The following is a 22,766-nucleotide window of genomic DNA, read 5'->3' on the forward strand; positions in this document are numbered from 1 at the left end:
AAGTTATATTTCATTTATTTAAAACTTAAGAGTTTATTCCACTTACCTCTGGCTAGCTCTGACAATACTCTATAGCAGCTGACTCACTGCTAGGGTCCTCGGTTCCTCGGGTCCGAACCTACACAGGTGGACTCCAATGAGGGACCAAACATATATAAACATAACTCTAGTATACTCCCCAAAAACTTCCCAAAAACATCATGAATTAATCATAGGAAAACATGCATGAAATGGCTGGACAGGGCACTTTCGGCGGCAGGTTCGGCGGCCGAAAGTCCCTCCAGAGCCGAAAGTTAGGCAGGTTCGGCGGCCAAAACTCCCAGACAGAGACGAAAGTCTCTTTTCGGGGGCAGGCTTCGGCAGCCGAAAGGCTTGCCTCCCAGCCATGTTCGGCGGCCGAAAGTCCTTCGGCTGCCGAACCTGGTTTCTGCCAAAGGGCAGAAACTTGGCTCCTCATGCCTCCAAAGCCTCAAATCATGCATAAACTCAACCTAAAACATGCATACAAGTTCCTAGGGGTCTCAAACTAACATATACCCTAACTACAACACTTCAATCATACACATTCAAGCCACATTGTTCAAAGATCACATAAAACCTAACATAGCTCAACTAACTTAAACATGCATTTCTACCCCATAAAACTTTATAAAACTTGTTTAAAACATACATTGAGCTTAAGATCGGCTCTTACCTCTTGAAGATCGAGGGAAAACAACCTTAGCTCGGAAATGGGGGAGAGAGAGTTCCTTGAACCTCTAAGCTTCAAAACTTGTTCAAAAGCTCAAAATCTTCAAAACAAAGATGAAAAGCTTGTCAAAACGTGAAAGATTTGAAGGAAAACGTTCAAGATCGGTGAGGGGCGGCGGAGAGCTCACCTTGGCCGAAAATGGGGAAAAAGCTCGCCCGTTTTCGGCTAAGGGACCCTTTTATAGGTGGCTGGCCAGGCCACGTTCGGGGGCCGAAAGTGCCTCCGCAACACATGCAAGTTCGGCGGCCGAACCTGGACTTCCCTCACTCATGCTTTCGGGGGCCTAACGTGCCTCCGCATGCATGCTATGTTCGGCGGCCGAACTTGACTTTCGGCGGCCGAACCTGGGTTTTCCTCCAAAGGCTTTTCATGCAAAACTCATATAAAATCATACTTAAAAACAGTAAAATACATGAAAACATTTTAATAAAACACGATATTACCCTTCTAGAGGTCTCCGAACATCCAAATTTTACCGGACGGTAGGAATTCCGATACCGGAGTCTAGCCGGGTATTACATCCTGGAGCAAAAATGGCCAGGATCTCGTAAGATCTCCTGGAGCAAAAACGGCCAAGATCTCGTAAGATCTCCTGGAGCAAAAACGGCCGGCGAGGATCTCAAAAAGACCTCCCGGAGCAAAAACGGCCAGGATCTAGTAAGATCTCCTGGAGCAAAAACGGCCGGCGAGGATCTCAGAAAGACCTCCCGGAGCAAAAATGGTCAGGATCTCGTAAGATCTCCTGGAGCAAAAACGGCTGGCGAGGATCTCAAAAAGGCCTCCCGGAGCATAAACGGACGGGATCCCCAAGATCTCCCGGTGCTACAAGCAAAAACAATTCATAAATAAGTACAGTTCTGACCCCACGAAAAAGATTGGGGCACGGGGCCATAAATGAACAGCTAAAAAATTTTTGACCTCCCAAGGGACAGCCAAAAGCGCCAAAGCGCCACGCCGACCTCAAGAGGGTACTGGAACAGAAATAAAAGAATACGAAACCGACCTCTCGAAAGAGCTCGGATTACAAGCCAATAAGACCTCGATCTCACAAAATAGTCAGCATATATCGAAATTAAACTAAGGCGCCCCAACGCCTGTATCAATGCAACCTACTAAAGGCCAATGCAAGGCTGGCGGCGCCAAAGCGCCAAAGCGCCAAAGCACCATGCTGATCTCAAGAAAATGAAACTCGGTATTGGAAAAACCCAATACAGAGTCAAACAAAGAATCAGGGGCAATCATAAGAGGCACCGGCCTCGAGAATTGACCATCAGCACTAAACCAACTCAGCTGGCCTAGAGAGAGGTCCATGCAGCAAAGAGCCCGCAAAACAGCCCATAAAACACTCGGGGGTAAAAAATCCAACCAACCGATACATACAGGAGAGCCTGAGACTTAGATAGAAAATCGAGGAGACAGGAACGATACAAAAAGCTGAATAAGCCATTTTGAACGACCGAATGGGGCAGTAGAAACCCTGACTCATCAGAATATAAAAGAATCGAGCCGCAATATGGTCGAGCCCAAAACAGATAGTCCGACCTCCTCAAATCCAGGGTCAATCTCCCCGGAAGCTTGGAGGGGCCTTACGCCTGTACCGGCAAAGCTATAAGCCTATAAAAGAAAAAGGTAAGGCCGAATAAACAAGCAGTCAGACCGAAACACAGCCCGTATAAGGCTTGACAAGAAAGCAAGAAATTAAGTCTGAATAAGGCTTGACAAGAAAGCAAGAAATTAAGTCTGGCTTCACAAAAGAGCTCGGGGCACCAAAGTGAGGAAGCCGAAATTCCGAACTCCGGCGCCCGTAGTACAGGCAGCATCACAAGTTATAAGCATAAAGGCCTGAGCAAAAGGCAAAGAGCCGAGCTCCCAGCTCGGATGAACTTGCGACATGAAAACAACCAAGTTAAATAGAGCTGAGTATAGAGGACATACCAGAGAGCCGAGCTCCCCACATGAAAAGGCTAGCAAATGCAGAAAAACACAAAAGGATAAAGGGAAGCGAGAAACCCTCATTACAGCTCGGATTAACTCACGGTAAACAAACACTTAGCGAAGATGACCCTGGGAGAGGAAAACGACAAAAGACCGAGCTCCCTATCCTAGTGAAACACACAATTTAGACTGAACTAATCGCCGAAAGGTTACCTCCACAGGGATAAGACGTCTGAGCACGAAACAGGAACGAGATTTAAAATTGTCTAGAACGAGGCCGTCATGCGAATAAGACACTCCTCTAGGAATTATATATCCGAGCTCGCAGCACCATGCGAAGCCATGAGCTAAAAACAGTGATGCCCTCATGAGAATAAGGAAAACTCGCAAGAGCAGTTCTCGGGCCATTCAGGTCGTAAATATAATTCAAGGATTTACCCCCTCGTCACTCATGAAATAACCGCCGAGGAGGTAAAGGGGCCCAGAAAGGGAACAATAGCTCAGAGCCTACCAAGTCCCTTCTTAAGCAAGATCGACCTAATGTTCTAAGCCTCGACCTGGATGCCTGAGGTGAGCTAAGCCCGCCGTAAGTCAGGATCCAAAAGAAGAGGTCCAAAAAGATATTGAAACAAAAATAAAATACTTAAATCCGAACTCGGATTATAATCCAATAGGATACTGGGCTGAGACACCGAAACTTCAGAAGGGCAGAACATCAGGATCCCCAAAGATTTCCCAGAACGAAAAGAGCCGAGCTCAGAAAGTTTAAAGGCGGACTAAAAATCACAAGCCTTCTATAATTTGAGAGAAAATCCAATAACATGAATAGAAGGCCCCAACTTCAATTCCTATCGGAGCAGAACTAAAAACGATAGGCTAGCCCTACTTGTCATCTTAAAGGAAAATTAAGGATGCTCAGTCGGCTGTTCAAAGCCGAGCTCAGAACGAGGACTCCACGTGGGTAAACTTTGTGAGAGGTTAAGTGAACTCACAACTTAAAGACTTTCATCTCCAAGGCTAGTCCAGCTCGGAAAGAGCTTACGATTAAGAATGCCCTAATGAAGAGGAGAAATTTACAAGTCAAAAAGCGCAATCAATTAGCAGAACCTTAGCTCTGATGGTCTCGAAAGCGAGAAGGGAAAATGGTATAATTGATTCTTTAGAGAAATCAAGAAGTACAGGACAGAGGTGAGAACAGCTTGAGTATGCACGAAAAGCGAAAAAGAGTTCAAGCGAATAAAAATAAAATTAAAATTTCGTTAAAGGAAAAGTACATGACAGCCTGTTACAAGTACCTACACTACGGAAGGAAATGCTATCTTTAAAGAACTTACATGCCTAAATACATTATCATCTACGTTTACATCACTATCACCTACACTACTATCTTAGCTTTCAACTCGGAAGAATCCTCATAGTTTGGAAGACGAGCTTCGTGGGCCTGCTGAACTCTGTCTCGTTATAGAAGAACTGAACAAGTTGATTCCCATAAGCATTTCTCACTATTCCATCACATGTTGTGTATGTATCACGCATGAAAAACATAAGTCTTCGAGTTAAAGTCCCAGGAAGATCAGCTTAGTCACCCTTTTGCTAAGTATCCCGAGGAGCAATGGAACAAGTGAATGTTGCAAACCTTCACACATACTATGTTGGACTAATTTTAGCAGATTACCCTTGCTTCCTTATTTAAACATAGTCATCAATGCATTGTCCTTACTTGCATATTTGTGAGCTAAGCTTTGAATATCACAGAACATATGTTTAAAAGCCCCAGCAGGGGCTCGATTGAGCACGACAAATCTCCGTCCTTCATAGTACAAGCGCTCTATATCAAAATCGACGACCAGTCTATCGTCTTCACCATTTCTAGCAAGGAAGTCCTGACACGGACCCTCCACGAGCTGCTCCATGTTACATGTGTGAACTGCATCTTGTATCCCACAATAAACCTCAGAAATCACGCTGTCCCACAAGTTCGAGTCTGGAGTAGACATCAGGGGCACCACGGGAACCCCCTCTTCCTCTCTGAGGAGAAAGAAGACAAGGGCCGGTCTCCTAAAAGCCCGGAACTTCTTTGGAACGGGAACTGGGGCAGACACTTCATCGAAGGCAAGACGCTTGCATCCAACCTCGTCCACTACACCTCCATCACCCACAAAGCTGAGTTCTTTCCCCTCGGCGATTGGGGCGACCTCGATAGAGGTGGCCTCGGCAGGGGCCCCCTGAACACGCCTCCCAAAGGCAATATTCGTCCTGCTTACGGAGATTCGCCTCTCACAAACATCGTCAGAAGGCGGGGCAGGCTTCGTTTTTATCAACTCGGATTCCTTGCTAGGCCTTAAAGCCCATGGGGACTGGGTGGCTGGAGCAGCTTGAGCGGCCGAAACCAATCTGCGGTGGCCTAGCGGCCTTGAAGACTCGACACCTCGAGAACTCAACTTCAAAGCTCGGGCAGGAGCGAGGGGAAGAGGCAGGCCAGACGACCTGGACGATATCATTTCGGTGACTGGCTGGATAACTTCTCCCGCCATTCGCCCTACTAGGAGGACGTCAGGGGCAATGTTCAAACTTTGTGTGGGCAACGTAAGAACTTCAAGGAGCCTAATCTGTTCCATCTTCGCCTCATAAGCCACAAAAAACCTGAAATCAGGGTAAATCAGAAAATCGCTCCACAAGAATCACCAAAAACCATATTAAAGCAGATCTTTATGAGAAGCATGGTGGCAAAAATTTTAGTTCATCCTGACCAACCTGAAGGAAAAATCAAACGAACGCCCTACGGGTGTAAGACTCCAACCTAGACAGCTGGTTCGAAAGAAGGCATGAAGAGAGTAAAATTGGAGGGATCGATTGGACCGGAGGAATGAAGACTAAGAAGCCTGGTCCCCTCGTCCTGATAAAGAACCTGAAAGTGAAAAGGAGGTGATATTAGTCTAGAGACAGATGTTCTGATGAGAACGAGGTGGCTTTAGACCCTAGGCTGACGACGTCAGGGCTCTTAAAGGCCATTCACAAGAAAGGAAAGAAAGCTAACCTGGAAGATAAAGGCAGGAAAGCGAAGATGACAGTGCGTGCGAAGAACAGAGGAAAGCCGGAAATGGTAAAAGACAGAGAAGATTCAAAACTCAAATTGACAATAAGATGAAAGGGAGTTATGAGGCAAGCTGTATTCGAACGGGCGCGTCATTATGATTCTTGGAATTTACCCCCTCGACAGTTGAAGCCATAACTGCCGAGAAGGTAAAGGGGCAATTGATGACCGCTGGATTTCTCCACCCCGGTTCAAGGCCAGACTCAAGATACCAGCCCATTATCCAGAGATTTCGGAGCTTCACATTTGTATCCAGTCCTATCCACTCCGCTTTGGGACCGGACCTTAGTTAATTTCTCCAATCAGGCTGGCCTAGCATGTCCGGCCCAATGAACAGAATCCACTTTGGACTCAGTCTTAAATCTGCCTTTTAGCCCAGCTCGGAACCAGAAAGAAGATCTCTCCATCTGCCTTGTGGACCCATCCACACGTGCGCTGAGGGAATCAAAAACCGTTACGCATGAGGCAGGTACCCGATATCCTCGTACGTCCGTATCAACGTAGCAGGGACAGGTGGCCCAATGAGAGACGGTTTGTTATACGTCACTAGCAGGCAAGAGGAAACAGATAAGGGGAGGAATGGGCTCCTTGGAAGCGAAGTTTTTTATCACTTACAGAACCTCTATAAAACCCTTGTAGAAAAAACCCTATTTTTCTGGATCTCAAATCATCAGGTATGTTTTAAACTTTGAGCTTTAAAAGATAAATGATTTGCATTGTTGTTGGTATATTATAATATTATCCTACTGTTAAACATATATGAGATTCTGAATTAATTACTTAATTAATTTATTTTTTTATAAATTATAAATAATTTTATAATTGTATAAAATATTTAAAATTATTATATTTTATTGTTATTAAATATTATATGAGAATAGTTATTTATAATTTATCTAAGAGAAATAAATAAATTAATTTAATCGCAGAATAAATTAATTAAATTCATTATTTTTTATAAATTATAAACAATTAGTGATTGTATATAATATTTAATTACAATATAATTTTATTTTATAATTTGAAATATTAATATATTTTATATATATATATATATATATATATATATATATAATATATTTTATTATTAATATTTAAATTAAAAATATTAATAATTTTATATAATTTTAATATTATAAAATTAATATTATTTTATAATTATGTACAATACTATAAAATTAATATTATTTTTGATTATTTATGATTACACAATAATCTCATAAAATTAATAAAATATATTATAAAAAAATTTATTATTAAAAAATATAATATAAATAAAATTATTAAATTAATATAATATAAAAATAATATATTAATCAATTTATATTATTATAATATATTAATAATTAAAAAAATAAAAAAATTAAATCATAAGTTGCGCTAAATGACGTCAAGCTATTTTTAAAAAAATAAAAAATAAATAAACAATGATCTGCACCGGTCAGGGATGATTTAATTTTTTTTAATTATTAATATATTATAATATTAATCTAATAATATTATTTATATTATATTTTTATAATAATAAATATTTTTTTATAATTTTAATATATTAATATTTAATAGATTTTATTATTAATATTTAAATAAAAATTACTGATATATTATAATTTTAAAATTATAAAATTAATATTATATTCGATTAAATATATAAAAATAATTTAATTATATGGTATAAATTTATTTAGTGATAAAATTTTTTTATTATTTTAATAAATTAATATAATAATTTTATAATTAAATACTACTAATAATTTTGTATAAGTTTAATATTATTTCATAACTTTATAAAGTATTAAAATTAATTATAAATATTTTTTATATTTTATAAAAATATTTTTAATATATAAAAATATAATAAAAGTTAATATTAAAGGAATGCATATAAAAAAATTTAGAATTATAATGCTATTAAATCCATCGCTTCATTGAATTAATTATTTAATTTATTTATTTTTAATAAATTATAAATAATTTACATAAAATATTTAAAATTATTATATTATTTTAATATTAAATATTATATAAAAATAATGAGTTGTTTATAATTTATAAAAAAATAAAAAAATAAATTAATTTAATTACAAAATAAAATAATTAAATTTATTATTTTTAATAAATTATAAATAATTATGTGATTGCGTATAAATCACAGCATAATTTTATTCTATAATTTTAAATAGTAATCCAATAAAAAATAAATTTAATTTTTATAATTTTAAATATTTATATTAATTAATTAATTTTTTTAATTAATTATTTAAATCATATCATAATTTTATTCTATAATTTTAAATACCAGTCTAATAAAAAATAAATTTAATTTTTATAATTTTAAATATTTATATTAATTAATTAAATTATTTATTTATTTATTTATTATTTAATTGAGTACTGTTTTACATATATTTAATAACAGTAAATAAATTTATAATTAGTATTATTTAATTATAATATTATTATAATAATATGTTAAAATTAATAAAATATATTATAGCAATATATTAAATTAATATAATATAAAAATTTTATTATAATACATTAATAATTAAAAAATAAAAAAATTAAATCAGTATATGGGTTTTTAGGGTTCGTTGTTAGGGTTTTTAGGTAAATTCTCTCCTCTTCTTAATGTGGTCGGCTGTTATATGGGTTTTTAGACTGATTTTTAATTAAAATGTTCCATAAATAAACCATCCAAGGGTCTCCCTAAAAGCTAAAGTTGCAAAATTCACACATTATTTCTTTGGGTGGGCCAAATTGGCTAAGGTGAGTAGCCCATTCTACCACCTCTTCCTTTTCAAGTCTAACCCACTTATTTTTTAGATCTAATTGAAAGTTAAAATCCATGGGAAAGCCTAAAGGGAAGGGAAAATGTCATTTTACCTCTAATTTCAATTTTCATTATTTTTATTTTTTTATTATTTAATTTTATTTATTATTTTACTATTTAATTTAATTTATTTTTTATACCATAAAAATACTTTTGGAGTTTTTAAAATTAATTTCAAATGGATCAAAAGTGATGTGATTTTTATCTTTAGATTTTCACTATTTTATATATTCATATACACATAATATAAAATGAGAGGTCTGTGAATGAAAACAGAAATAAAAACCATAGAGGCTAAGATTCATTCTTAATGGTACTAAACATTGATGCTAAACTTACTGCAAGGATGTAAGGATTAAAAACCTTACACCTGAAATAAAAATAAAAGATAATTATAAGAAAAATGTAAGAATTATAGAAATTCTTCAGAATTGTAGTCAAGTCTAATGCAAACAACATGGAAGATCAATTGAGAGAAGCAGCAAATGTCTTCATTTTAGGGCAAGAGTCCACAGATAACTCTTCCAAGGATGGCCATTTCAAAGGTATGTTATCCATGCAAAAAGCTTTAAGATTGTAAAGCTTGTATAACCTAATGCTTATTAATTGAGAGAACACCACTTTGTCAATCCTCTTTTCCTCTTCTTCCCTTTCTGCAACAATTGCTTCTAGTTGATCACAACATTCTAATTCAAGTTCTTTCAGCTGCTCTAGTCCTCGAGCAATAGAAGTAGGAAATATAACTTTTAATTTCTGGCACCCATTAATGCATACGATTTGTAGCTTGGGCAGATGCAACAACTCAGTGGGGCCCTTCGATATGTTCTTCATTCCTTTCTCTTCAAGAACTTGGAGTTGCTCGAATTCTTGCTGTGGATTGGGTAAAGTGAAAATATTCAACAATTCTGGACATCTAAAAAAGGTCAAGTATTTGAGCTTCCTCATGGACAAGGAAGTTCCAGGAGGTAGTTCACCATTGCATAATGCTTTGAAGGTGTCCAAATCCTCAAAACACAGTCCTTCCAGTTCCGGCAACAAAGCATACCTTCCAAGAAACTCTTCAGCGTTGATCAAGTAAGAGAAACTAGGACAATTGACAATCACTAGTGTTAGGCCCAGCCCTTTTTAAAAGAAAAAAAAATAGGCCCATAAATATATTTTATATAAAAAGAAAATTATTTAAAAAAAAAAAAAAGAAAAAGTGGGCATTAAAGCTCCGGTTTCGGGAATGTCCCAAAACATTCCCGAAACAGAGCATTCGTCTTCTACCCCCAGAAAACAGAGCGAAAGCTCTGTTATTTTTTTAAAAAAAATAATCTCCTCCTTAACTCAAATCTCTTCCTCCTCAACTCAATCAACCCAGATCCTGTTTTAAACCTATATCCTGCGAAAAAATTCAATAATTTCTTCTAGAGACTCCAAAATTGGGTAGGTGAGTTTTATCCCTTTTATTCAATTTTTATAATATAATTTATTTTCTTTACCTTTTAATAGTGATTTTTGGTGATTTGAGAATAAAAAGGTATATATTTTAGTTAGATTTAATTAATGAGTTTTAATATTTATTTTTGGGATTAATGATTTTTATAGGTTGATTTAAATAATATTTACAGCTTATTGAGTATTTTTGTTGAGTTGGGTACTTTTGGGAGGACTAACTATGTTGAAATACTGCCGAAATTTTCTTAAAAATATATATATAAATATATTTAAAATTTCATATTTTACGTTTTATATTATTGTTCTAGAGCATTTTTATTATTTAATATATTATTTTATTTTTTTATTTTTTTTTTAAATTCTAGGAAAGGATCCAGCTTCCAGGATAGATAATAGGGGTCCTCCTGCGATCTAGGTCTTTTGTCCCAAGTATTCTGGTGAGTGGATAAATATATAACATTGATATTTTTTTTAAAATATATTTATATGTGAATATGTTATTTTGTTTATTTAAGTTGGGAAAGGATAATGATAATTTATATTTCTTGAATAAATGAAAATTGAATTTAAAGCACAGCTGAATAAATAGCCGATTACACTCTGTATATGCACCGAACAGATAACACCTTGATGACAGGTGATTTATTTTCAGCATGATATATATATATATACTGTCTTTGGGACGGCGCTTGATATACAGATAGCCTTTGGGGCGTATGTCAGGTGGTCACCCTTTGGGGGTAGCTCTGCACATGTGTATGACCAGTATTTTATTTGCTCTTGGGCCAAACTTGTCATTATAGAGCCTAAGATGCCAGCATTGCTCTCAGGCTGTTATTATTTTATTATACCTGAGATGCCAGCATTATCTGCAGGGAACATATTATTAGTGTATGCGGATTCTATTTTTCACAGTTTATTTTATGTTGATGAAATTAAATTGTATTTATTCAGCTGACTTATTTTAGCTAAATATTTGGTACTATTAAGTACCTAAACTTATCTTTTCCCCTTTGTTATTTATTTATCCGCTCACTGAGTAGTTGTACTCACCCTTATATTTATTTTAATATTACAGTTTCTTTTTGGTGATCCGCTCAGCAGTCCTCATTTCCTAGTTTATCCTCCTTTCCACATCGTCCACTCAGAGTTTAGAGGAGGTCGGACCAATCTTAAGTCTTTTGTTATTTCTTTTTTTGTAATTTTGTTAGATCATGTATAGATTGTACAGCCCCAATGAAGAAGGTTTTGGGTTATTGTAAATATTTTATGAATTGACAGGTCCAACTATCAGTTTTCTCTTATATGTTTTATATTTTGAAATTATAGCAGGTTACATGTTTTTATATGTATAAATATCAGGGGAAGTTCTGTCAGTTTTCCTGGTCATATCCATCTCTATAGTTTTGGGTTGGGTGTGACAATTTTTGGTATCAGAGCTTAGGTTATAGATTCTGTAGACTTTCTTCGAGTCAGTATAGTAATAGAAGTCGGGGCCGTAGTGTTCGTACAGCTAGATTAGTTGATATTGGTCGACCTCATAGGGATCCTACAGTTACACCTCCACCTCTAGAAGGGGTGGCAGATCATGTTTTACTTGAGAGCGGAGAAGGGCATGAAGATTCTGCTTCTCATGGTGTTGAATCAAGAACATACTCGACCACAGCCTAGTCAGAGCTCAGTAGCACAACCAGTGGGTAGTTCCTTTGGGGCACAGAAAAGTGGGCAAGGATATAATTCTGGGTTTGAACAAAGGAAGAGACATTTTCCTCAATGTGCCACCTGTGGTAAATATCATGCTGGGAAGTGCAGAAAATTCGATAGGGGTTGTTTTGAATGTGGTTCTTCGGGCCATTTTAAGAGAGATTGTCCATTGCTGATAGCCAGAGACAGTGGTTCTCAGCAAGGATCAGTGGCGCCTCAGAATCTAAGGCATGGTGTGACACCATCACAGGGTGTGCCTACAGCACAAGTTGGGCCTGGCACAAGCAGAGCCAGTGGAGGTACTTCATCTTCTCAGTCTAGACCAATGATGCAACCTGACAGACCTCGCACTCAGGCCAGAGTTTTTGCTGTGACACAGCCAGAGTTTTTGCTGTGACACAGCAGGAGGCACGAGCATCTCCAAAGGTGGTGACTGGTATGTTAACTATTTTCGATAAAGATGCACACATTCTTATAGATCCTAGTTCCACCCACTCTTTCGTATCTCAATCCTTCTCTAGGCATGCTGATAGAGAATTAAAACCTTTAGACGGTGGATTAGCTGTGAGTACTCCAGTTGGGGATTCTGTAGTATGTGAACATGTGTATAGGGATTGTGTTGTTAAGTTGGGCGACCATGAGTTGTTAGTGGATCTGATTCCTTTGTGTCTACAAGATCTGGATGTTATCCTAGGTGTGGACTGGTTATCTCGTCATCATGCCACAATAGATTGCTTCGAGAAATCAGTGGTATTTAATAGTCCAGAAGGGTGTAAGTTCACTTTCTTTGGGGAGAGGCGTTTACTTCCTTCTTATGTGATTTCTGCCATGACTACTAGAAAGTTGCTTCGGAAGGGTTGTCAAGCATACTTAGCCTATGTGATGGACAGTAGTCGGGAAGGACCTAAATTGGAAGATATACCAGTAGTAAGCGAATTTCCTGATGTATTTCCTGAAGAGCTTCCTGGGTTGCCTCCAGATAGAGAGATTGAATTCTCTATTGATTTAATCCAGGTACAGCTCCTATTTCTATGGCACCATACAGAATGGCTCCAGCAGAATTGAAGGAGTTAAAAGCACAATTGCAGGAGCTACTTGATAAAGGTTTCATAAGACCCAGTGTTTCACCTTGGGGAGCCCCTGTGCTATTTGTGAAGAAGAAGGATGGTTCCTTAAGGTTGTGTATTGACTACAGACAATTGAATCGAGTCACAGTGCGAAATAAGTATCCTTTACCCCGCATTGATGATCTTTTTGATCAGCTCCAAGGTGCTAAAGTATTCTCTAAGATTGATTTGCGGTCTGGGTATCACCAATTGAAGATCAAGGAGTTTGAAATACCCAAGACAGCCTTCAGAACTCGTTACGGGCATTATGAGTTCCTCGTTATGCCTTTCGGATTAACTAATGCACCCGCTGCTTTTATGGATCTCATGAATAGGGTGTTCAAGCCCTACTTGGATAGCTTTGTTATTGTGTTTATTGATGACATTTTAGTATATTCCCGTAGCAAGGAAGAGCATGAGAAGCATTTACGGATAGTACTACAGATTTTGAAAGATAAACAACTATATGCTAAATTGAGCAAATGTGAGTTCTGGCTTGATCGGGTGATTTTCTTAGGACATGTTATCTTAGCAGATGGAGTTTTGGTTGATCCTAAGAAGATTGAAGCAGTAGTCAATTGGGATCCTCCGACTAATGTTACAGAGGTTAGAAGTTTTCTGGGTTTAGCAGGGTATTATTGTCGCTTTGTTCAGGATTTCTCCATCATTGCAGCACCATTGACTAAACTCCTTCGAAAGAATGCAAAGTTTGAATGGACATATGAATGTCAAGAGAGTTTTGAGAAGCTTAAAACTTGTCTCACATCAGCTCCAGTTCTTACCTTACCCTCAGGTACAGATGGATTTGTGGTGTATAGTGATGCTTCTCACAAGGGTTTAGGCTGTGTACTCATGCAACATGGGAAGGTGATAGCTTATGCTTCTAGACAGCTTAGACCAAATGAATTAAATTATCCCACCCATGATCTGGAATTAGCTGCAGTTGTGTTTGCATTAAAGACATGGAGGCATTATCTTTATGGCGTGACTTGCCAGATTTTTACAAATCGTAAGAGTTTGAAGAATCTTCTCACACAGAAGGAGTTGAATTTAAGGCAGAGACGGTGGATTGAGTTACTTAAGGACTACGACTGTACTATTGAATATCATCCAGGTAAAGCTAATGTGGTAGCTGATGCCCTTAGTCGCAAGTCCTTTAGTAATTTGGCCTATTTCAAAACAGTTCGGCTTCCTTTATTACTAGAGATCAGATCCTTAAGGGTAGAACTAGCAGTGGATGATGTAGGAGCATTGTTAGCAACTCTCAAAGTTCGACCAGTGTTGATAGAAAGAGTCAGAGAAGCCCAAAATCAAGATGAGCAGTTGAGTAAGATCAGTAATGAAGTAAGAGATGGCACACGTACCGACTTTTCTCTAAGGGAGGATGGAACTTTAATGTTTGGTGATAGACTATGTGTACCCAGAGTGGAAAGCTTGAAGAGAGAGATTATGGAGGAAGCCCATTGTTTTGCTTACTCTATGCATCCAGGCAGTACAAAAATGTACAGAGATCTTAGAGAAAACTATTGGTGGCCAGGTATGAAGAAAGAAATAGCTGACTTCGTGTCTACATGTTTAGTTTGCCAACAGATTAAAGCAGAACATCAACATCCAACAGGGAAGCTGCAACCGCTCTCTATTCCAGAATGGAAGTGGGAACACATTACTATGGATTTTGTTTCTGGGTTACCTCGTACTTCGCACGGACATAATGCAGTATGGGTGATAGTTGATAGGTTAACCAAGTCAGCACACTTTTTGCCTGTCAAGATGGATTATTCTTTAGACAAGTTAGCAGAGATCTATGTCAGTGAGATTGTAAGACTCCATGGCGCTCCAGTTTCTATTGTTTCAGATAGAGATCCAAGATTCACTTCTCGTTTTTGGCCTAGTTTGCAAAATGCTTTAGGCACTAAGTTGAAGTTTAGCACTTCTTTTCACCCTCAAACTGATGGTCAATCAGAAAGAACTATTCAGACCTTGGAGGATATGCTGAGAGCTTGTGTAATGGAGTTTAAAGGAAGTTGGGATAGGTATGTGCATGTAATGGAGTTCTCTTATAATAATAGTTATCATTCGAGTATCGGCATGACTCCTTATGAAGCTTTGTATGGAAGGAGATGCAGAACACCATTGTGTTGGAATGAGGTAGGGGAAAGACAATTAGAAGGTCCAGAACTAGTACAATACACTACAGATAAAATTCAGATGATCAGAAGTAGACTAAAAGCAGCACAAGACAGACAGAAGAGTTATGCAGATCTGAAGAGAAGGGATATTGAATATAATGTTGGCGACAAGGTATTTCTAAAGATCTCACCTTGGAAAGGGGTTGTACGTTTTGGCAAACGTAGAAAATTGAGTCCGCGATTCATAGGACCATATGAGATTTTAGAGAGAATTGGACCAGTTGCTTATCGTTTAGCACTACCTCCAGAGCTATCTCAGATTCATGATGTCTTTCATGTATCTATGTTAAGAAGATACAGAAGTGATCCTTCCCATATCCTCCAGAAACAACCTATCGAGTTGAGGGAAGATTTAACCTATGAAGAAGAGCCAGTAGAGATCATTGCCAAAGAAGAGAAGGTTTTAAGGAGCAAGATAATACCCCTGGTTAAAGTTCGATGGAGTAATCATTCTGCTAAAGAAGCTACCTGGGAAAAAGAAGAGAATATGCGAATTCAATTCCCACATTTATTCCCTTCACCAGGTATGTAAAATTTCGAGGACGAAATTTCTTTTAGGAGGAGAGAATTGTTAGGCCCAGCCCTTTTTAAAAGAAAAAAAATAGGCCCATAAATATATTTTATATAAAAAGAAAATTATTTAAAAAAAAAAAAAAGAAAAAGTGGGCATTAAAGCTCCGGTTTCGGGAATGTCCCAAAACATTCCCGAAACAGAGCATTCGTCTTCTACCCCCAGAAAACAGAGCGAAAGCTCTGTTATTTTTTTTTTTAAAAAAAAATCTCCTCCTTAACTCAAATCTCTTCCTCCTCAACTCAATCAACCCAGATCCTGTTTTAAACCTATATCCTGCGAAGAAATTCAATAATTTCTTTTAGAGACTCCAAAATTGGGTAGGTGAGTTTTATCCCTTTTATTCAATTTTTACAATATAATTTATTTTCTTTACCTTTTAATAGTGATTTTTGGTGATTTGAGAATAAAAAGGGTATATATTTTAGTTAGATTTAATTAATGAGTTTTAATATTTATTTTTGGGATTAATGATTTTTATAGGTTGATTTAAATAATATTTACAGCTTATTGAGTATTTTTGTTGAGTTGGGTACTTTTGGGAGGACTATGTTGAAATACTGCCGAAATTTTCTTAAAAATATATATATATAAATATATTTAAAATTTCATATTTTACGTTTTATATTATTGTTCTAGAGCATTTTTATTATTTAATATATTATTTTATTTTTTTTATTTTTTTTTAAAATTCTAGGAAAGGATCCAGCTTCCAGGATAGATAATAGGGGTTCTCCTGCGATCTAGGTCTTTTGTCCCAAGTATTCTGGTGAGTGGATAAATATATAACATTGATATTTTTTTTAAAATATATTTATATGTGAATATGTTATTTTGTTTATTTAAGTTGGGAAAGGATAATGATAATTTATATTTCTTGAATAAATGAAAATTGAATTTAAAGCACAGCTGAATAAATAGCCGATTACACTCTGTATATGCACCGAACAGATAACACCTTGATGACAGCTGATTTATTTTCAGCATGATATATATATATATACTGTCTTTGGGACGGCGCTTGATATACAGATAGCCTTTGGGGCGTATGTCAGGTGGTCACCCTTTGGGGGTAGCTCTGCACATGTGTATGACCAGTATTTTATTTGCTCTTGGGCCAAACTTGTCATTATAGAGCCTAAGATGCCAGCATTGCTCTCAGGCTGTTATTATTTTATTATACCTGAGATGCCAGCATTATCTGCAGGGAACATATTATTAGTGTATGCGGATTCTATTTTTCACAGTTTATTTTATGTTGATGAAATTAAATTGTATTTATTCAGCTGACTTATTTTAGCTAAATATTTGGTACTATTAAGTACCTAAACTTATCTTTTCCCCTTTGTTATTTATTTATCCGCTCACTGAGTAGTTGTACTCACCCTTATATTTATTTTAATATTACAGTTTCTTTTTGGTGATCCGCTCAGCAGTCCTCATTTCCTAGTTTATCCTCCTTTCCACATCGTCCACTCAGAGTTTAGAGGAGGTCGGACCAATCTTAAGTCTTTTGTTATTTCTTTTTTTGTAATTTTGTTAGATCATGTATAGATTGTACAGCCCCAATGAAGAAGGTTTTGGGTTATTGTAAATATTTTATGAATTGACAGGTCCAACTATCAGTTTTCTCTTATATGTTTTATATTTTGAAATTATAGCAGGTTACATGTTTTTATATGTATAAATATCAGGGGAAGTTCTGTCAGTTTTCCTGGTCATATCCATCTCTATAGTTTTGGGTTGGGTGTGACAATTTTTGGTATCAGAGCTTAGGTTATAGATTCTGTAGACTTTCTTCGAGTCAGTATAGTAATAGAAGTCGGGGCCGTAGTGTTCGTACAGCTAGATTAGTTGATATTGGTCGACCTCATAGGGATCCTACAGTTACACCTCCACCTCTAGAAGGGGTGGCAGATCATGTTTTACTTGAGAGCGGAGAAGGGCATGAAGATTCTGCTTCTCATGGTGTTGAATCAAGAACATACTCGACCACAGCCTAGTCAGAGCTGAGTAGCACAACCAGTGGGTAGTTCCTTTGGGGCACAGAAAAGTGGGCAAGGATATAATTCTGGGTTTGAACAAAGGAAGAGACATTTTCCTCAATGTGCCACCTGTGGTAAATATCATGCTGGGGAGTGCAGAAAATTCGATAGGGGTTGTTTTGAATGTGGTTCTTGGGGCCATTTTAAGAGAGATTGTCCATTGCTGATAGCCAGAGACAGTGATTCTCAGCAAGGATCAGTGGCGCCTCAGAATCTAAGGCATGGTGTGACACCATCCCTGGGTGTGCCTACAGCACAAGTTGGGCCTGGCACAAGCAGAGCCAGTGGAGGTACTTCATCTTCTCAGTCTAGTATCTTCAAAGCATCTAAACCACCTAATAATAAGCAAGGATTGATATTCTTTAACTCCTCAAGTGAATCTAAATACAGAAAATTTGTTCTTGGCATTAATGGCTTCATACAAACTAGTGATGAAATTGTGATATTACTCCCGCCCCCGCATTCACCACAAAGACCCAAATAATTAAATCCTTCAACTTGAGATAAAAATGCATTAATCAGCTCTTCTTTTACTCTAATGCGTATCCGGCTTCCCCAATGAATTTTGAAAACCTTCAACTCTGGGAACATAAAGCCTTCGGGAATGGTTTGAATGTGAATTGTAAGGGTGGTCAAGCGAGAAAGGGTTTTCAAAACTGTTATGTTCAAGTCATCGAAGGATAGAAAATTATGAAGGAATGGAGAAAGGAAAAATGGGTACTTTGTGCGGCTTAATTAAGAAGGAAAAATGGGTACTTTGTGCGTCCTAACATATCAAAAGAAAGGAAGTACAATTCTTCTAATCGGGACAGAGTAGACATAGCATCGATTGGAAATATGGAAGAAGAGACACCATCAAGAGAAGAAAATTCCACATCCAGTAACCTTAGATTAGTCAACTTCCCTATTGTATTAATTGAATGGCTTTCGGAACTCACAATTCTTCAAGCTGAGAATTTCAAGCATCTTCAGCTCCCCAATTGGAGTGGTGTCAATCTTATAATACTGAAGCATCAACGTTCGAAGATTGCTTAATTGACTAAAATCTATTTTCAAGAACCGAAAAGATTGTGCTCTATAACTTTTCCTACTACTATCTCTCCGATGAAAAACTTGAAGGGCTTTCATCCCTGTCAAGACCGTTGCTGGCATGTATATCGGCTTCTCAAACAAAGGAACTAAACGAGTTTTTTCAATATCCATCAATAATATCTTGAGATTTGGACTATCCCAAGCATCGGGAAATTGAGAAACCTGATTTTGCATTATTAAGATGCCAGTATAACGCTTCATCTCTTCCATATCTGGCCAATCCTCCAACTTTTTGACACCATCTCTAACAAAATAATCTGATGCCATTGATAAGGCAACATCACGCACGACATCATGCATTTTTACGCAGCCTTCCTCATCACTTCCCAATAATAAACAAGAATCTTTTAGATTTTTTATGATGGAATGAGCACTTCGTCTTGCATCCTCCATTCTCATATCTTCAAATATTTTCAGTCCAAACCCATATCTTACCAGGTCTTCTATAGGGATGTTAAAATCCTCAGGAAATAAACAACATAACTTGAAAACTTTCTTGGGTTTCTTATCTTTCAGGTAAGTATAGCTGAACTGAAGACATCTGTACACATCTTCATCCATCCCTTCAATGGTTTCTGGCTGTGATTTCCTTAGCTCTCTAACTGCCTCTTGCCATTCATCAGGATCTTTGCCTCTCATTGCCCTTCCCACTGTTACAAGAGCTATAGGCAAGCCTCCACATTCTCTGAGAATATCTTTTGCAAAAGAATTCAAAGTCAGAGACTCAATCTCAGCGCCTGCATTCTTTTTAAGCAAGACCCATGATTCTTTTTCAGATAAAATATTAATAGGGATGACCTTTGCAGTCTCACTCCTTGTGTCGACCATAGTGTCACACACTTGTTTACGACGTGTTGTGACAATAATTTTGCAACCTCCATGATCATGGCCAAGTGGAATGCCCACAGTTGCAAGATCGAGTCTAGCCCAAATATCATCCAAGATAATGAGCACTTTGTTCTCTTTCTTCAATCTAGCCAGCAACCGGCTTACTCGATTTTGTTCGTTAACCTCATATAATTTCAAACCCAAACTCTCTGCTATCTGGTCTTGAATCTTTTTCACATCAATGGTTTGTGACACCACAACCATTGCAATAGTAGGAAACAGCCTGTCGTGTTGAGCCCTTTTAACAACTTGTTTCACCAGGGTAGTTTGTTGAGCCAAATTATGAAACCTTACTTTGGAAGCCTTTCCAAGAAGTTTGTTAGCCTCTGATAGAATCCCATCAACCATTGAAGTCCAATTCTGAACCTCTTTTCTGATCACCTCACCATTCCTCTTTGCTGCATCAACAGATACCTGCACGTCATCCCTCACTCCTTCAAGTATTTTAACTTGCTCCTGAAGTTTCACAGTGTTACTTCTATAGTGAATAAAATGGCCAATCTGTCTCCCGATTGGCTCAACCAAGAGTTCTCCAATTTTTCCAGCGATATAAGTCACAACATCCATGTCTGTGGACTTAACTAGATATAAAAATTAAACAAGTGATGTGAATATCCACGAAAGGTAAAATCATGCTTGACTCTTCATCTTGAGTTTTGAATTCTAAACACGACCACATATATCTATTTAAATTTTTTTAGCTAGAATCACTCAATTTTGAGTTATGTTTTATTTTTAACACTCATTTTAATTTATTTCAATAAAATTATTTAATTTTAATTTTATTTTAGAATAAGTTACTTTAATTTGTTATAGATGTTTTCAGGTTGTCAATCCCTCTATTTAATTTTTCTTTCTTTTTTTAAATCTTTTATATTGAATTAACTGATAATAATTTATTAATAGGATTAGTTTATTTTTAATAAACTCTTATTATTAAATTTAACGATCAAAATATATAATATATTTGCTATTTAATATGATTACTTGAATTTGAATTTTGCACTAAATGAAAAAAATTTGAATTTAGCATTAAAAGAAAAAAAAATCTCATTATATAAAACAAGAATTTTTAAAAATTAATCTTAACTATAATTAAAAGTTAATTATTAATCAGTTGATTAAGATTTTTTAAACTATATTATTAATTTATAAAGATAATTAACTAGATAATAGTATAATATAAAAAAATAAATATAAACCTTAAACAATTTTCAAAATAAATGATAAGATATCTAATAAAAATAAATGTAAAAATTAATGAAAATTCTCAGAGTTAATGGTTGAATTTTATAAATAATTGCAATCATTTAATTGCAAAAGTAATTGCATGTAAATAAAAGTTTTTTTATTTTAGTATTAATGAAAAATTATTATTTTTTAGAAAATAAAATTCTATCACTAATTTAAATAAAGAAAAAAAAGTACATTTTCTATATTAATTATTAAATATTTTCGATATAGGCATTATCAAACCCCTTTTATTACAAATAAGGAATAATACTTCATATTTTATATTTGAGATATTTAAATTTTTTAATTTATAGAAAATTTTTATTAATTAGAGAAAAATAAATTAAAACTTTAAAATTATTTTGTATTGAAGTTTAATTTGAATTAATTATTTTAATAATAATAAAAAGGAATACAAATAATTATAAAATAATAACCAAAATATTAATAAATTTATTAAATTAAGATTTCATTTAAGATAGAATAATTAATTGCGAAACTCTTTAAATATAAAAAAGAGTGGTGAAAAAAATAAACTAGAGAAATATATAAAAAATATTTAAAATAATTATGTTTTATTTTGGTAACTTAAAATTTTGTTATAGCAGGTTAAAATTATTTTTTTTAAAAAATAAATTAAAATTAAATAATTTTATTGAAACAAATTAAAATTTAGTCGTAGAACTGAAACATATATTAAGTTCAACAACCATTAGATAATAAAATTATAAATTAATCAATATAATTTTTTAATTGATAAAAAATTTAAATGTTTATCACTTTTCACATTTATATTTTAATATTAAAATTTTAAATAATAAAATTAAAATTTTAAATAATAAAATTAAAATTTTAAATAATAAAATTAAAATTTTTATATTTATCTCAATTTTAATTATTTATTTTAATCAATTTTGATTAAAAACTTTTTAGTTCACATGCCATACCATAGTATATTTTTATTTTATATTTACCATATATAATATTAAATAAATAATTATTACAAATAAATTTTTATTACATAAAATATCATATATAAATATTATATTTTAAAATATTTTATTAAAAATTTATATTCACCATTATAAATTATGTACATTTTTTTTCACATAAGAAAATTTATGTTTTATATTAATAATATTAAATTAAATGAAATATTATATTTTTAATATGTAAAGTTATCATTTTTATAAAAAATTTAGATATATTAATTATATTTATTGTAAGTTATTTGAGATATTTAATATTTTTATTTTATATATTTATATAATAATAAATAAACTTATGATATATATTAATTTATTAGCTGATCCGATAAAAAATTGTATTTCATATCATAATATTAAATAAAATAAAATAGTATATATTTTATATTATAATTTTTTATATTTTAAATTTTTATTAAATTACGATGTGTATATAAAAATTAGAATAAAAAGTGAATAATGTGATTAATAAAGAAAGATATTATTAAAATAAAAATATATATTATGAATTAAATAATAATATATGTATATAAAAATTTAATTTAATTTTTTTAAGTTATAATCGTGATAAATTAAAATAAATTTAGTTTTATAATATAAAATTTAAAGTTTTGAATATAAATATGAATTAAATAATAAAGTAAGGAATATAAATAATTTAGGTACATGGAATATTTATATATATTAAAGGAAAATAATCTTAGAATAAGAGGAGAGGAGGGGGAGTGGATTATGAATGTACCTGTCTTGTTTCTGAACAGCTTAATTCCAACTGCAAATTTAGAAATATCAAATCAATAAAGAAATAGCAAAAATAAGCAAATGTGAGGATTGAAATCAAAACATTACAATTTATAATAAAAAGGATTATTCTTTTCTTAATTATTGGTTTACCATTG

The 22,766-nt window shown here is 34.6% G+C and overlaps 2 protein-coding genes across 3 annotated transcripts; both read right to left on the reverse strand.

Annotated features, from left to right (window-relative positions):
• Positions 1 to 9,078: 9,078 nt before the first annotated feature.
• Positions 9,079 to 9,558, reverse strand: LOC122722131. The gene has a single exon (XM_043952048.1). It carries the CDS (start codon positions 9,556 to 9,558, stop codon positions 9,079 to 9,081), a length of 480 nt encoding a protein of 159 aa, XP_043807983.1.
• Positions 9,559 to 9,561: 3 nt separating this feature from the next.
• Positions 9,562 to 22,756, reverse strand: LOC110603944 (disease resistance protein At4g27190). Of its 2 annotated transcripts, none has more exons than XR_006349018.1 (2): positions 22,610 to 22,756; positions 9,562 to 9,697 (listed from the first exon to the last, which is right to left on the reverse strand). XR_006349018.1 is itself a non-coding variant. In XM_043952035.1 (2 exons), the coding sequence occupies exon 2, from the start codon at positions 20,213 to 20,215 to the stop codon at positions 18,581 to 18,583; it is 1,635 nt and encodes a 544-aa protein (XP_043807970.1). In that variant the 5' UTR covers positions 20,216 to 20,229; positions 22,610 to 22,754; the 3' UTR covers positions 16,844 to 18,580. The 2 variants fall into 2 exon arrangements, 1 of the variants encoding a protein (XP_043807970.1); XM_043952035.1 differs by lacking the exon at positions 9,562 to 9,697 and adding an exon at positions 16,844 to 20,229 and having other exon boundaries at positions 22,610 to 22,754.
• Between the last annotated feature and the right edge of the window lie 10 nt (positions 22,757 to 22,766).

The sequence above is a fragment of the Manihot esculenta genome, chromosome 16, assembly GCF_001659605.2.
Source record: "Manihot esculenta cultivar AM560-2 chromosome 16, M.esculenta_v8, whole genome shotgun sequence".
In the NCBI taxonomy this organism is placed as follows: Eukaryota; Viridiplantae; Streptophyta; class Magnoliopsida; order Malpighiales; family Euphorbiaceae; genus Manihot; species Manihot esculenta.